At 40.7% G+C, this 14,517-nt stretch overlaps 1 protein-coding gene across 3 annotated transcripts in view; it reads left to right on the forward strand.

The window, feature by feature from the left end:
* Window positions 1–14,517, forward strand: part of LOC126334819 (NCK-interacting protein with SH3 domain) — an 88,694-nt gene that overhangs the window by 13,001 nt on the left and 61,176 nt on the right. For all 3 annotated transcript variants that reach the window (XM_049997476.1, XM_049997466.1, XM_049997485.1), the window contains one exon: window positions 9,329–9,499. In XM_049997476.1, coding sequence (XP_049853433.1) covers window positions 9,329–9,499 — 171 coding nt within the window. The remainder of the gene's footprint in view (window positions 1–9,328; window positions 9,500–14,517) is intronic.

Consider the following 14,517-nt stretch of genomic DNA (forward strand, 5'->3'; position numbering starts at 1 on the left):
AGGACACTTTGACTGCCTCCACTTACTCAAAGAGCTGATTATTTCTGTCACTATTTGTTGGTACAACTGATTTTCCTCTAGTTTTTAGCATTCTCTCTTCTACTATCATATAGGGCAGTCAAATGTGACACAGATGGGGAAAAAAAGGAAGTATTTCAAGAGTAATTACCACAAAAATTCATACAATTTTTCCACTGTGGGACAAAATAGCCATTGCTTTCATGGAAAAACATTTGCGTTTGTCTGCAGGACAATGATTATATCCAGGTGTGCACATCTTCTTGCAAAGCAAATAAATAGCCATAAATGCCTTTCTTCAGGGCTCCAAAAATTAGAAATCACTTGGAGAGAGATTGGGGCCATATGGAGGATGTGTAAGGGCTTCCCAGTGAAATTTCTGCAGCATCATCGACACAACCTTGCCGACTTTTGGAGGGTTGTTGTTTCTACTACTCTGGAAAAGTTTTGCTGGGAAGCCCTTACACATTCTCCATACAGTCCCAGTCTGTTTCCATCCAATTTGCTTATTTCTGGAGCTCTGAAGAAACACATTCATGGCTGTCAATTTACTTTGAATAAAGAGATGTGCACCTGGGTATGATCGTGGTTCCATGGGCAGCCACAAACATTTTTCCATGAAGACATTGACCATCTTATCTCACAGTGGAATTGATGTATTAATAGTTATGGTGACTACCCTTTTTTTATCATCTCTTTCGTTTGACTGCCCCATATACCCATAATTGTCGTAGCTCTTAATTGCGTTGTCAGGGAGTAAGATATGGGTGAAGTTCCTCTCGTGACAGATAATCTGTGAGGGAGACCTGGTTTGCTCTCTGACGTACATACTGGCCCAAAATGTATCCTTTTACCTCCCTTAAATTATTTCTCAGCTCTGACATCAATTTTATTGCCATACCTCAGTAGTACAACTTCTACATACCTCCATACTTTGATCAAATTGCTGTTTTGCATTACTAAATCCAGATGACCTGTCTCCTGACCAAGGGATTATATACTCACTGTTTAGTCCATTAACCATCGGCCAATCAACAGCAATACCCAGTTGTTAGCATGTTTCTGAAGATTTAAAATGGACACTACTGTGAAAAATGTTACTACTTTTGCTATTATGTGTCGTAGTTACTATTTCATCTACTATTGCTGGTCCAGTATTTACTTGATTTGATGCTCATCAAAGGATGGTAGTTAACTACATATTGTGAGAATTAAGGGATATTTAAATTAGGATTATTACTTGTGATGATACTTATAAGAGAATTCAATCCTTGAAGAGCAACACTAAGGTTATTTATGGAAGGCAAGCTACTAATTGCAAACTATAATGGAATCTGGTAAACAGGAGGTGCATAGACAGAGGAGAATGCACAGGGAAAGGTGTGGTGCAGAGTAAACAAAATCCACCTCTATGTACTGTAAGTACACAGTGCAGGCAACACAAACCTGGGTTTTGAGCTTCCATGGAAGCAGCAATGTATATGGCAGAGGTAGTGGTCAGTTAAATACTTCACATTATTGAAACTGAGATTACTGTTTTTAAAGATTTTTTTGAAAAAGTCGCATTCATAATACTGCAACAAGACACAGACAGTGACAGCGCAGCTCAGTGACAAAGCAGACAATAGTCAATACCGGCATAAAAGTATGCTGCACAGTTGGCTAAGAGCATCTGCAGATCAATGCCAGCTCAAAGAGTCCCAATTGCTACTGACTGCCATCGGTCAGAAGTAGGGAGTCCATTTGTAAAATTATAATTTCCACATAGTGTTGCTACTGCTGCTGCTGCTTTCTCAATTAAAAGGATGGTTTGGTGTAGTCTGTCCTGTGTAAGCATCTTCATCTCTGCATACCTACTGCAACCTACATCCATTTGAAGCTGCTTATTTTATTTAGGTCTCTCTCTCTCTCTCTCTCTCTCTCTCTCTCTCTCTCTCTCTCTCTGTAGTTTTTACTCCCCACATAACATTTCCTTCCCTTACTGAACTGATGATTGCTTGATGCTTTAGGACATGTCCTATCAACCAGTCCCTCCTAGTAGTCAAGTTGTGCCATAAATTTCTTTGTTTCATGATTCTATTCGGTGTCCTCTCATTAGATTTTTGATCTACCCATCTAATTTTCAGCATTCTTCTGTTGCACTGCATTTCAAAAGCTTCTGTTGTCATTTTGTGTGAAATACTTGTGCTCCACATTTCACTTCCATACAAGGCCACATTTCACCAAGTGCATTCAGAAAAGACTTCCAAATACTTGACTTTATATACAACGTTAACAAATTTCCCTTTCTCAGAAACACATTTATTGCTATTGTCAGTCTGCTTTTTGTTTCCTCCCTACTTCAGCCCTTGTCAGCTATTTTGCTGCCGCAATAGCAACACTCGTATACTGTTTTCATGTCTTATTCCCTAATATAATTCTAAGAGCATTTATTCCATTACCCACGTTTAATTTTTGTTGATGTTTCCTTGTAACATCTTTTCAAGTCACTGTCTATTCTGTTCAACTGATCTTCCAAGTTAAGTCCCATAGTGCTCAGAGCCATTTGATCTTCCAAGTATCTAGTAGTCTCTGACAGAAATACAATGTCATCACCAAATCTCATAGTTTTTATTTCCGGTCCTTTAATTTTAATTTCTTTTCTGAATTTCACTTTTTCTCCTTAACTGCTTTCTCAATGTACAGACTGAATAACATTGAGGAGAAGCTACAATACTGTGCCACACCTTTCTCAACCACTGCTTTCCTTCCATGTCCTTCAATGCTTGTAAAAGCAGTTTGGCTTTTGTATAAGCCCTAAATAACATTTCACTTCCTTTGAACTCTGAGGGGGGGGGGGGGGGGGGGGGAGCAATTGGAAGGAGTGCACCATTGGAGACACTGGCAGTCATGGGGAATTTTCTCGCAGTGAGCCAATCATCTTCAGTCAACATCTACTAAACTATTGAACATAAATGGAATGAGGCTAACAATTCAAAGACCTTCCCAGCTGCACCACTGTTACTCATGGTTTCAAATGCAGAAGACAGTCCTTTTCTACGGTAAATCCATTTATTGTTCAGGAAGGTGTTGATGCAATAGTTGGACCCGTGAAACCCTGCTCTCATTTATGCAATGGCACTTTGCTTTTGGAGACTATTTCTGATTCTCAAGCACAACAACTGTTTGCAGCTTCGCACCTCCATGGCTATCCTGTTAGTGGCAGGAGACACATCCTTAGTGCCCACATTCACTCTTTTTCTCAAGTTTGATGGAATTGTGCTTTCATCAAAGGTCAAAATTGGCTATGAAGTTATCACCGTCTGACCGTACATTCTGAACCCAATGCGCTGCTACTAGTGTCAGTGTTACAACCACACTTGAATGTCCTGTCGACACCCAGCCACTTGTGTAACCTGTGAAAAGGTGCTTATGAGGGCGATTGTCTGCCTCTTTCTGCCCATTCTATCAATCGCAATGGTGGCTATGCAGCTTCCTCCCGAGATTGTCCTGTGTATATCGATGAGTGGGCCATCCAGGAGATAAGGGTGAAGGAAAAAGTGCCTTTCCCTGTCACTCATACATTGTCGGCTAGTTGGAAACCCTGCGTTTTACCATCTGGTACTTGCAGTACTGTTCGTGCTACATCTCGCTCCACGAAGAATGTGGCCACACAGACATGCGACATCAGATTCAGCACTGTGGTTGTAAAATCTCCCAGTGTCACAGTAGCATCCCCATCTCCTCCTCCTCCAGCTGTGCAACAGGCTGCCAAACTTTCATTCACAGACAAAGTCACATGTTACACAATTGACAGGAATAATACTCTGGTGAACACTTTTTATGTCCCTCCTTACAAACATCTGAATTGTCATCTGCCACCCTCAAAGGCTCCAGGAAATCAAACAAAGGCAAATGATTTTCTCCTCTGCCGACTTGTAAATCCTTTTCAACGGTGTTGTCATGTGATACCCTTACCTGGTTGACCTCCATGTCACCGGCATGCACTGCCAACTGTTTTTCTGCCTTGGACTCCACAGACTGACGGAGGGAGTGCCGACACCTATAGATCTCGTGGAGCAGGATCCTGCACCCTGTAGCAGTGAGTCTTTGAACGCTGGCACTCTGTAGCTGCTGGGGTGATGCCCCTTCATTTTTTCCTTTCTTCCCTTTTCTCATCAAGACTTGCCTCCAAAGGACTGTTTGCAGCCTTAGATCCAATGAAGAGGGACCATGGCTGCTCTTCAAATTGCAGTGTCCACTTGTTCTCTGCCTCCAGGAAACAAAACTGCATCCTCATGACTGCTTTGATCTCTCGCATTTCTTTCCTGACTGCTTTGACCTTCCCCGAGGATGACATTCCGTCTCGTGAGGAGTCACTCTGCTCATCCAGAATGATGATTGTAGTCAAACCATCTCCCAGACCACCCTGCTGCAAGCTGTTGCATTCCAAATTTTTGTTCCTCATTCACCTTTTCACTTTGTTCTATGTACATCCCTCTGTCCTTCAGTGTTAACAGGGCTGACTTTTTCCCAGCTTGTTGGGCAACTACTTCATTCCTTTTTGCTGCCTGGTGACGTTAATGCGCACCACCTCCTTTGTGATTCTCCCAGGACCTGTCAGACAGGCACCATGTTGACTGACCTTCTCAGTCAACTTAGCCTCATTTGTCTTAACACGGGACCACCCATGTTTCTTTAAGACTCCATGCACACTTATTCTCATTTGCATCTTTCCTTCTACAGTGGTGAACTGCATTCATTATAAAAAGTTGTGTACTCAGTGTCGTTGCATTCTTCAGGATAGCAAAAAAAAGAAAAAAAGCTAGCTCGATTTCATTTACTAGTTCTTTTAACCACTTTCCAATTCCTCTGACATCGTGTGGGACCAACCTCTGGCGGCTCTCTGGGACCAAGGTCCATTCCCCAATTTCCAGCCTGACCATAGCAGATGATGCTGTAGTGGACCCTATTGCTATCTGCAACACCTTGGATCACTATTTTGTGAAGATTTCAAGCTCCACTAACTACGGCAACTTGCATCCTTCTGAATCTGCTTAGCGTATTCATCTCTTGGTCTACCTCTACGATTTTTACCCTCCACACTTCCCTCCAGTACTAAATTACTAAATTAATATCTACTAATTACTAAATTAATAACTATATCTGTATCAATTGCAAAATTTTTGTATTGGCTCATTGATTATGAGAATAAAGGGACTAATAACCATGCCATTGAGTCCCTCTGGAACATCACTCCTTATCACTGAAGAGAAGGAGAATTGAGAGAGAAAAATTGACTAGATGGATAGTGTTATAGAAGCAGCCCAGAAGGGATGCTGTGAAGCAAATGCAACATTTTAACATTCTTAATTATCAGCTCTGTCAGAACAAGGAAAATTACTGTTATTCAGCAATCAAATGATTTTTGTAGTCTTTTGAGTGCGAAATTGATGCCAGCTGATGGTATATACACTACCTGCAACAATAAATCTAATACCTCTGCATTTGATAGATTATTTTTAGTCATTTTTAAATTTGAACTTTTGGGTTAAGCTTTATCAAGACTTTTGTAAATAACAACTGAAACTACCTCCCTACTCTGATCAGTCACAATTTATTTATTTCCACTTTCTCAGAAGTATCTGTTGTTGGGTGGATTTATGACAATTAATAAGATGTATAACTTTTGTGTAATGTGTCACACTGTCTCCATTGGTCACAGGCAACCGTTGTTTGCGTCGTATACATAATCACCTTAGCGACACAAATTGTATGTGATCACTGGAAACAGTGTCGCAGACTACCCAATAGCTGTACATCCAACACATACATGCTTTATTAATTGACATAAATCCACCTGATGACAGAGGTTTCAAATTCTAAAATGTGTATTGCACAGAAAATAAATTGTGACTGGTTACAGTAAATTTATAGTTTCAATTGTTATTAGTTCCTATGCTTGCTGCTACTGGATGATCACATTTTGTTTGTTTATGGAGTGTTTATTTATTGGGGAAAAATCATATTTTCTGCATTTTTTAATAATTTACTGTGTGTGTGTGGGGGGGGGGGGGGGGGGGTGGAGAGAGAGAGTGAGTAATATGCGATTTCACATCTGTATTTTATTTTTCTGTCTGATTTTACTTTATAATCAAAATGCTTATATTTTCAATCCTTGCATAGGCTTTGAACTTTTTCTAACTTTTAATATTATGTACCATGAAATAATATTTTCTGCACAAAATTTGTTTTATTTTGAATGCCAAACAGATCTGCTAAATTTTAGATGCAGGCTCTTTGATTTCATTGCTGCTCTACTAAGAATGTCTCAAGAGATCATTATGTGAAGTATAGGTGTAACCATAGTTATCATGACGTGGTGATGTTATTTTAGTATAACACATTAGCTGATAATTAAATAGGAAGTTGTTGGGCAACTTCAGTACTAAATGATTTGTGTGAGAATGCAATATTGTGATGACTGCTTAGTGAATCTTAATTGTTGTTAGCAGCTGTGAGGCAGTTTATAAAGTAGGCACTTGAAGGAGGTGTAGCTAATGCCACACACAAGAGACACTTAACTGATTTACAGTCTGCTGCTAGATGTCATACCCTGAAAGGCTGAAATTTTTAAGAACTGCAGAAAATGTGGAACATGTGAGTGGGTGGCTCACAGTAGTTGAGTGAAGGAAACAACTCGGCGAATAGCAGAGGAATTGAGTTGTTGGAAGTACACACAAAGGAGAAAGAAAGCTTTACTACCTTTCAGAATAAATCTTTTAACAAACTAGAGTAAAACACACACACACACACACACACACACACACACACACACACACACACACACACACACACACACACAATGACTCAATACCTTTGCTATTCAATGAATGGTCTCCTTTACTTCTAAATATTTACGTTCTGCCAGAACTTTCCACTTAATAGTTGGTACACTGTACAAGAAAACAATTGATTGTTAATGAACCTGAGGCAGACTTGTTGTGTTCCAGGGCAAATTATTTCCAATTTTAGGAAAATGTAGGGGTTAATTGTCTGTCCTTAGAGTTTGTTCTTTGATTTTTGATTTCTGCCTGTAAGTCTGCCAACCTTAGATCAAAACAGTCGGAAATGGCACAAAGTTTTTTGAAGAGGTCATTACGGAATATGAAATGGTAATATAGAGGGAAACATTCCATGTGGGGAAAATATATATAAAAAAGCAAAGATGATGTAACTTACGAAACAAGAAAGTGCTGGTATGTTGATAGACACAACAAAAAATACACAAATATCAAGCTTTCGCAACCCAAGGTTGCTTCATCAGGAAAGAGGGAAGGAGAGGGAAAGAAGATGGGATGTGGGTTCAAAGGGAGAGGGTAAGGAGTCATTCCAATCCTGGAACTGGAAAGACTTACCTTAGGGGGGAAAAAAGGACAGGTGTACACTCTCGCGCGCACACGCGCGCTCACACACACACACACACACACACACACACACACACACACACACACACACACCCATCCGCGGTGCGAGTGTACATCTGTCCTATTTTTCCCCCTAAGGGAAGTCTTTCCGCTTCCGGGATTGGAATGACTCCTTACCCTCTCCCTTAAAACCCACATCCTTTCGTCTTCCCCTCTCCTTCCTGAAGAAGCAACCATCGGTTGCGAAAGCTAGTAATTCTGTGTGTGTGTTTGTGTGTTTTGTTCATTGTGCCTGTCTGCCGGCGCTTTCCCGCTTGGTAAGTCTTGAAATCTTTGTTTTTAATATATGGTTATTTATAAACATTCGTTAAATATTTATGAGACTAATACACACTGATCAGCCAGAACATTATGACCACCTACCTCATAGATGGTATGTCTGCCTTTGGCGAGGATAACAATAGCAACACATTGCGGCATGGAAGCAATGAGGCCTTGGTAGGTCACTGGAGGGAATTGGCACCACTTCTACACCCACAAATCAACTAATTCCCATAAATTCTGGGGAGGGGGCAAGGAGCTCTGACGCCACGTTCAGCTGTGTTCCTCAAACCTCTCCATCCCTGTCCCGGTCTTGTGACATGATGCATAATCTTGTTGAAAAATGTCACTGTCATCAGGAAACATTATCATCATGAAGGGGTGTATGTGGTCTACAAGCACTGTATGATACTCCTTGGTCATCATGGTGCCTTGCACAATCTCTATTGCACCCATGGATACCTATGCGAATGTTCCCCAGAGCATAATGGAGCAGTCACTTGCTTGTCTCAGTTCTGCAGCACAGCTGTAAAGAAATGGTTCCCCTGGACAAAGACAGATTTGTGCCTTCCCATCGGCATGATGAAGAAGGTATTGGGATTTGTCAGACCATTCAGTGCCCTGCCACTGCGCCAATGTCCAATATTGATGGCCACATTCCCAGTTCAGTTGTAGTTGCCAATGTCGTGGTGTTAACTTTGGCGCAAGCATGGGTCATTGGTTATGGAGGCCCATCATTAGGAGTGTTTGATGCACTGTCTGTTCAGACAAACTTGTACTCAGCCCAGCATTAAAATCTTATGTTCATTCCGCCACAGTATGCCATCTGCCCTGTTTCACCAATCTGCCCTGCAACACCAGACATATTTAATGAGAGGTGGCCACCCAACCCCACAATGTCTGGACATGGTTTCACCTTGTTTTCATCACATTTTAAAGGCACTCATAACATCATTCCTCAAACACACCAGTCATGCAGTTTCCGAAATGCTCGTGCCAAGCCTCTGGGCTATCACAATCTACCCTCCGTCAAACTCGGATTGATCGCCCTCTTTCCCTGTTCTACACACATACAGCATGCTCGCTGATATTGTACACACTGTATGTGTGTCTGATTAGCAGCCCTCGCCAATTGATGGTGCTATTGCCTGGATGGGTTTATATCGTCAGTATGTTGGTGGTCATAATGTTCTCGTTGACCAATGTGTTTATTAATTTCAAATAACATTTTAATAATGGATAAATCATTTACATAGGAATGTTATTTCGATATGAACAACTCTCTTCACCAACCGTGTATTCCCTACCAAGTAAGGTGGCTCAGCGGTTAAAGCATGGAGTAGTATTTGGGAGCAAGAGGATCGAAACCATCATCCACATTTAGATTTTTCCCTAAATAAATTCTGGCAAATACTAAGGTTTTTCTTTCAGAAAGACTTCACCTATATATCAGCCCTGTTCTAACAGAAAGTTAAACACTTAACACACTAGCTGTTATTTATTCCCTGAAGCATTAATTTACACCATGTTCAAGAAATTTTTAAAAATTAAAAAAGATCTTTTATTTTGTACGCATCACACAGGTGGGGCTAGAGCGATGGCATCAGTTTGTGGAGAACTGCTTGGCTGTGCTGAAACAGGAGCAGGCTCAGAGTGGTGGGTCACTGCCTCATGATCGGCAAGAGCTGGTGAAGCTGCTGACTGGCTCAGACAGTGCCTTACAACATAATGGGTCAACCGATGGTCGCATTGCTGTAAGTGACAGTTTACAGATCCACGAGGTACTTAATTCCTCTTAAATGGTGCTTCACTGCCACTCTTCATAGTCGTTAATCCGCATAATATATAGTTTCAAACATTGTTTCATGTTGAGCACAAATTTCTAACTTAACGCGATGGATACTATGTTCTGTTCATATTGTGCTTGTATGTCATAAATTACAACAGTTTTTCATATTCTTCTTCAAGAAACTGTTTTGAGCCATTTCCTCTACTGTTTTTGCATTTTAGTTCACACCATAATATAAAAATACAAGACAGAATGGCTGGCCAATACTTCCTGACTGCAGGGTTTGGAGCCTTGGGGTGGGTATAATTTTATGGTAATGCAGTATGGTCGGATAAGAATGTTATGGAGATTAAGAGGGCAATAGAAGATGATGGTTGGTGGAGTGATGAGGGGATCTGAGGAAAAGGATCTAATTTCAGGGCTTGACTGGAGGAAATAATATGTTTCACCGAGCAAAGTATGAGACATTCATGGCCTTCTTGATACTGGGTGACAAGGAGAATGCTTTAGAGTTTTTTGGAAGTGATTACTTTCTCAGAGGGTGATAGGATGAAACTATGTGGAAGATTTGTTTGTGTTAAAGAACTATGGGGCAATTATGGGAGGGGAAAGCCTGGGACAAGTTGTTGGTGTAGATGTTAGAAATGTCGTGGCTGAGCAGATATGTTTCCCAACAACACCTAAGCCATAGGGAAGGGAGTTTTTGAAGTGGATGGGTCACAGCTTTCAAACTGAATGTTTGTTTTAAAAACAAAGATTCGTAAATAAAATAGAAAGAAACTTCCACATGGGAAAAATATATTTTATAGATTGAGATTTGGATGTGTGGATAAGGTGGAGATCAGTATCTAGGAAAGTGGCTTTGGATCTGGAAAGAGGCCAGGTGAACTTGAATTGAGCAAAGGAGTTAAGCTGTTGCATGAATTGAGTCCAGACAACAAAAATGTCATCAATAAATTTGTAACAGACCAGAGGGACCCAGCTTGTGTGGGTTGATGAATGCCTCTTCCATGTGACCCATGAAAAGTAGGCATAAAATGGGTGCATTCTGGTTCTCAAAGCAGTTTCTCCGATTTATTTGAGTGTGCCCCTAAGGTGAAGAATGTAAGCATAAGGAAGATGTAGGCTATTTGTGACAATAAATAAGATTATGAAGGTGTACAGGTAGTGTTCTAGATCTGAGAGGCTGTGCATGTATCTGAAATTCCTGTAACACTTAAAAAAGAGTGGGATTACATCGATTGTGATAAGAATAGTTACAGCTGGGAGAATACTTGGAATGGATTGCAGACATTCCAGGAAGTGGTTCGTGTCTTTTTATGTAGCGTGGAAGGCTCTGCGTAGTGGGTTGAAGGAGCTAGTTTTCCTTGGCTGAGATGGGTTCAGTGGAGGTTTTATAGTCGGCTACTATGGGGTGGCCTGTATGGCTGTTATGGTCTTTTTTGAGAAGTGATTACTTGGTGGGGAATCTGGAGGGGTAAAGAGCTCTGTGGAAGCAAATGTGAGGGTCTATTGTGTTGAGCATTTTCTGCCCATCAGTCTGGGTGGAAAGGACGTGATCAGTTGGAATTGTTGTGTATATTGAGGAGTCCAAGAACTGACATATCTCCTCTGCCGCTTAGTCATTACAGTAATATGCCACGGCTTTGTTTGCAGGGATGTTGATGATAGAGCAGTCTATTCAGATCACTGATGGCTCGGGACTCTGCTTGAGTAACTTTTGGGGTTTCAGTGACTGTTTTTGGGCAGGACTGACAGGCAATGCTGAAAGTGTGGAATTCTGTAATGCCTGAAAAGAATTGATCTGGTATTGTTCTATACAGGGTTTGACGTTAACTTTCTTCATTATGAATTGGGATTTAGTGATGAAGGTGTATTTCTCATTGCAGTTACAACTGAATGAAAGCAAATCTTTGGTGAGGATAGTGTGACTCAATTTAGGTGGGGGATTTGGAGGCTAGACCTTTGGAAAGAAAAGATTATGGCTCTGATTGATATCAAGTGAGAGATTTGCTGAGACTGGAAGATTAAGTAAAGAGTTCAGACGTGGCTTATTGCTTAGACTCGTGGCATATGAGTGCCTGCTACATCACATGGGCCATTTGCACCATCTTGCCCAATACTGAACTCACGAGATGGGAACTCGCCCTACAATATTTCTTAACTTTTCAACAGGATCTTGGACTTGACCATTGTTAATGTACAATCCCCCTTCCTTTAATTATTTTATTATATTCTTCTATGGATATTTTTCTTGTTTTGGTCCATTCTGCCTTCTCCGAAAATATGAAAAGCATGGAGCTTGCAATAGAAGAGATTTTTTCACAGTATTGAAATGAAGAAATGTTTGTAGCTCTTAAACTATGTGTTTTAGAGCCCATGTTCACTATAATTTTTTAGGTTTGAATGGTCATTCTTGTCGTAGTCCTAAATACTGACCTTTCATTCTGGGACATCCTATAGACCAGCCCTTCTGACTCGTAATTTTATAGTTTTCAGAAGTGAATATTTGTGTGTATTAAATTAAAGACTATTACATGTTGCTGATTGGAAACACAAGAACAGCTTTGAAGTGCTACATGCAATTTTTTAACCGTGGTGTGTGGTTATGCAGGAGACCTCTGCATCCTTACTCAGTTAGCACCCAAATCTGGAACGAAGTGTTGAGCTTTAATTAGACAGTTTTTACCAATGGTTGTTCTCACCATTCCTGTACTCTAATGTCCTTTTTTGTGTTATTTGAATAGCCTATGGAAACTTTCTGTTTTCTGTTTCTAAAATAAGAACTAAGCCAGGCATGGCATGTGCTGAACCACACATTCCATAAACTCTTGTTGTTATCATTGTTGCTGTGGTCTTCAGTCCAGAGACTGGTTTGATGCAGCCCTCCTTGCTACTCTATCCTGCATGAGCTTCTTAATCTCCAAATAACTACTGCAACCTACATCTTTCTGAATCTGCTTCGTGTATTCATCTCTTGGTCTCCCTCTACGATTTTTACCCTCCATGCTGCCCTTCAGTACTAAATTGGTGATCCCTCGATGCCTCAGAACATGTCCTACCAACCAATCCCTGTGCTGCAGTCTATGTGGGCATGACAAGCAACAAGCTGTCTGTTTGCATGAATGGCCACCGACAAGCTGTGGCCAAGAAACAAGTTGACACCCTGTTGATGAACACTCTCTCAAACATGACATTGTTCATTTCAGTGACTGCTTCACAGCCTGTGCCTCTTACAGCCACTACTGGAACAGTACCAATATGAGATTTTGCATCCATCTCAAGGAGCCCCCTCATCTGTTGTCCACCCTTGGTAGCTAAGTGGTCAGCACGACGGAATGTCATACCTATTGGTCCAGGTTTGGTTCGTGGCTGGGTTGGAGATTTTCTCCGCCCAGGAAGTGGGTGTTATGTTGTCCTTACCATCATCATTTCACCCCATCAACACGCAAGTCGCTGAAGTGGCATCACCTCGAAAGACTTGCACCAGGCGAACGGTCTACCCAACGGGAGGCCCTAGGCACACGGCATTTCCATTTCTCTGTTCACTAATTTTACTGCAAAGTTAACCCGAAGCCTGCCATGACTTCACAGAACCTCCACAAAATCCACATTTCTGTGCTCAGTAACTGTTACTATTTTGTGGAGATCACCCCTAATGCCGTGTTTTGTGTTTCTAGGCAGGATATATCCAGCTGTCCCAACCATCAACACCTGATCTTCTATGTTAAAATCATTTGTCCTAAGTATTCTATACTTGGCAAAGTTTAGCATTTGGTTTCACAAGACTTGTGACCTAATTATTCTTGTACGTTCTGATACACTCCCATCGCATGATGCTACTTCGCAGCTAACCTTTTCTTTTCTTGTTCTGTAAGTTTACTGACATTATTTCATTGAACTCTGTATTCCTTTACAGCAATATGAGGCTGTTTCTTCTTTAATTATGGTAGCAAGTGAAATGTATTGCTTAACTGAATTTGCTAACAAAATTTTCTCATGTCTGCCCTTTGCTTGCAACCTCTTTCAAGCAACTCTTATCATCTACGCTTCAAAGTGTTCACAAATTGTATGTTTTCTGACTCTGCCTGAAGGGCACAAATCTTTGCCTGCTCTTCCTTGATTTTCCAATATTTCTGCCATAATCTGCAGTTCCATGGAAGAGCCTCACTGAGCACCCCATTCTCTTTGTCACTACACTCACCCCAGTGAAGCTGTAACTTCCAATTTTCACATAAAATTCCCTGTTAAACTAAACTGCAGCAACATACGCACTTGTCACACATGGCTAACCGATTTTATTAAGCTCCAACAAATGATACAGTGGAAGAAAAATAGCAGACATAATGAAATATAAATTTGTTAGTCTTTTTGTATTATAGTGAAACGTAAAATTAGGGCCTCCAATCATGACTAGAAGCACAAAAATAAAAATGCACTTTAGAGACTGTTTTACCTTACATAACCAACCCTAACATGTTTGTTAATGTAAGTATGCTTAATTATATTTGTAATGACAAGAAATATTTGAAATTAGCTTCTAATCCCTTATTTATTTAATTATTTACAATAGTAGAATTTACTATGATGTTGCGGGCACAGCACTTTCCAGATTGTGTGGTGGTGATGTTGCTGCTCTCCAAATTGACAATCATTTCCATTTTAGCTGCTCGTCAGTGTAATTTTATGGATCACACATGTAAGAAATTTTGTTGCCAGAAATTACTGAATGCCCTGCATCTAACTTGTACCATATGTAAGAATTTACTTTTTTCTGCCTGAATGATGCAGAACAGAGGCAGTACACGGGTAACTTTGCCTGTGCACAGAAATGACTGTCTCACATCAGACCACCCCTTAGTCAGCAGCCATTTAAAAGGGGCTATTCTAGCAAGCAAAGTAAGTTTGCCAAACAGATGAGGTGAGCAATGGTCAGCATTGGAAGATTTTCATGATCAATGGCTATGCATGTGTGAGAGGTAA

Source organism: Schistocerca gregaria, chromosome 1, assembly GCF_023897955.1.
Source record: "Schistocerca gregaria isolate iqSchGreg1 chromosome 1, iqSchGreg1.2, whole genome shotgun sequence".
Lineage (NCBI taxonomy): Eukaryota > Metazoa > Arthropoda > Insecta > Orthoptera > Acrididae > Schistocerca > Schistocerca gregaria.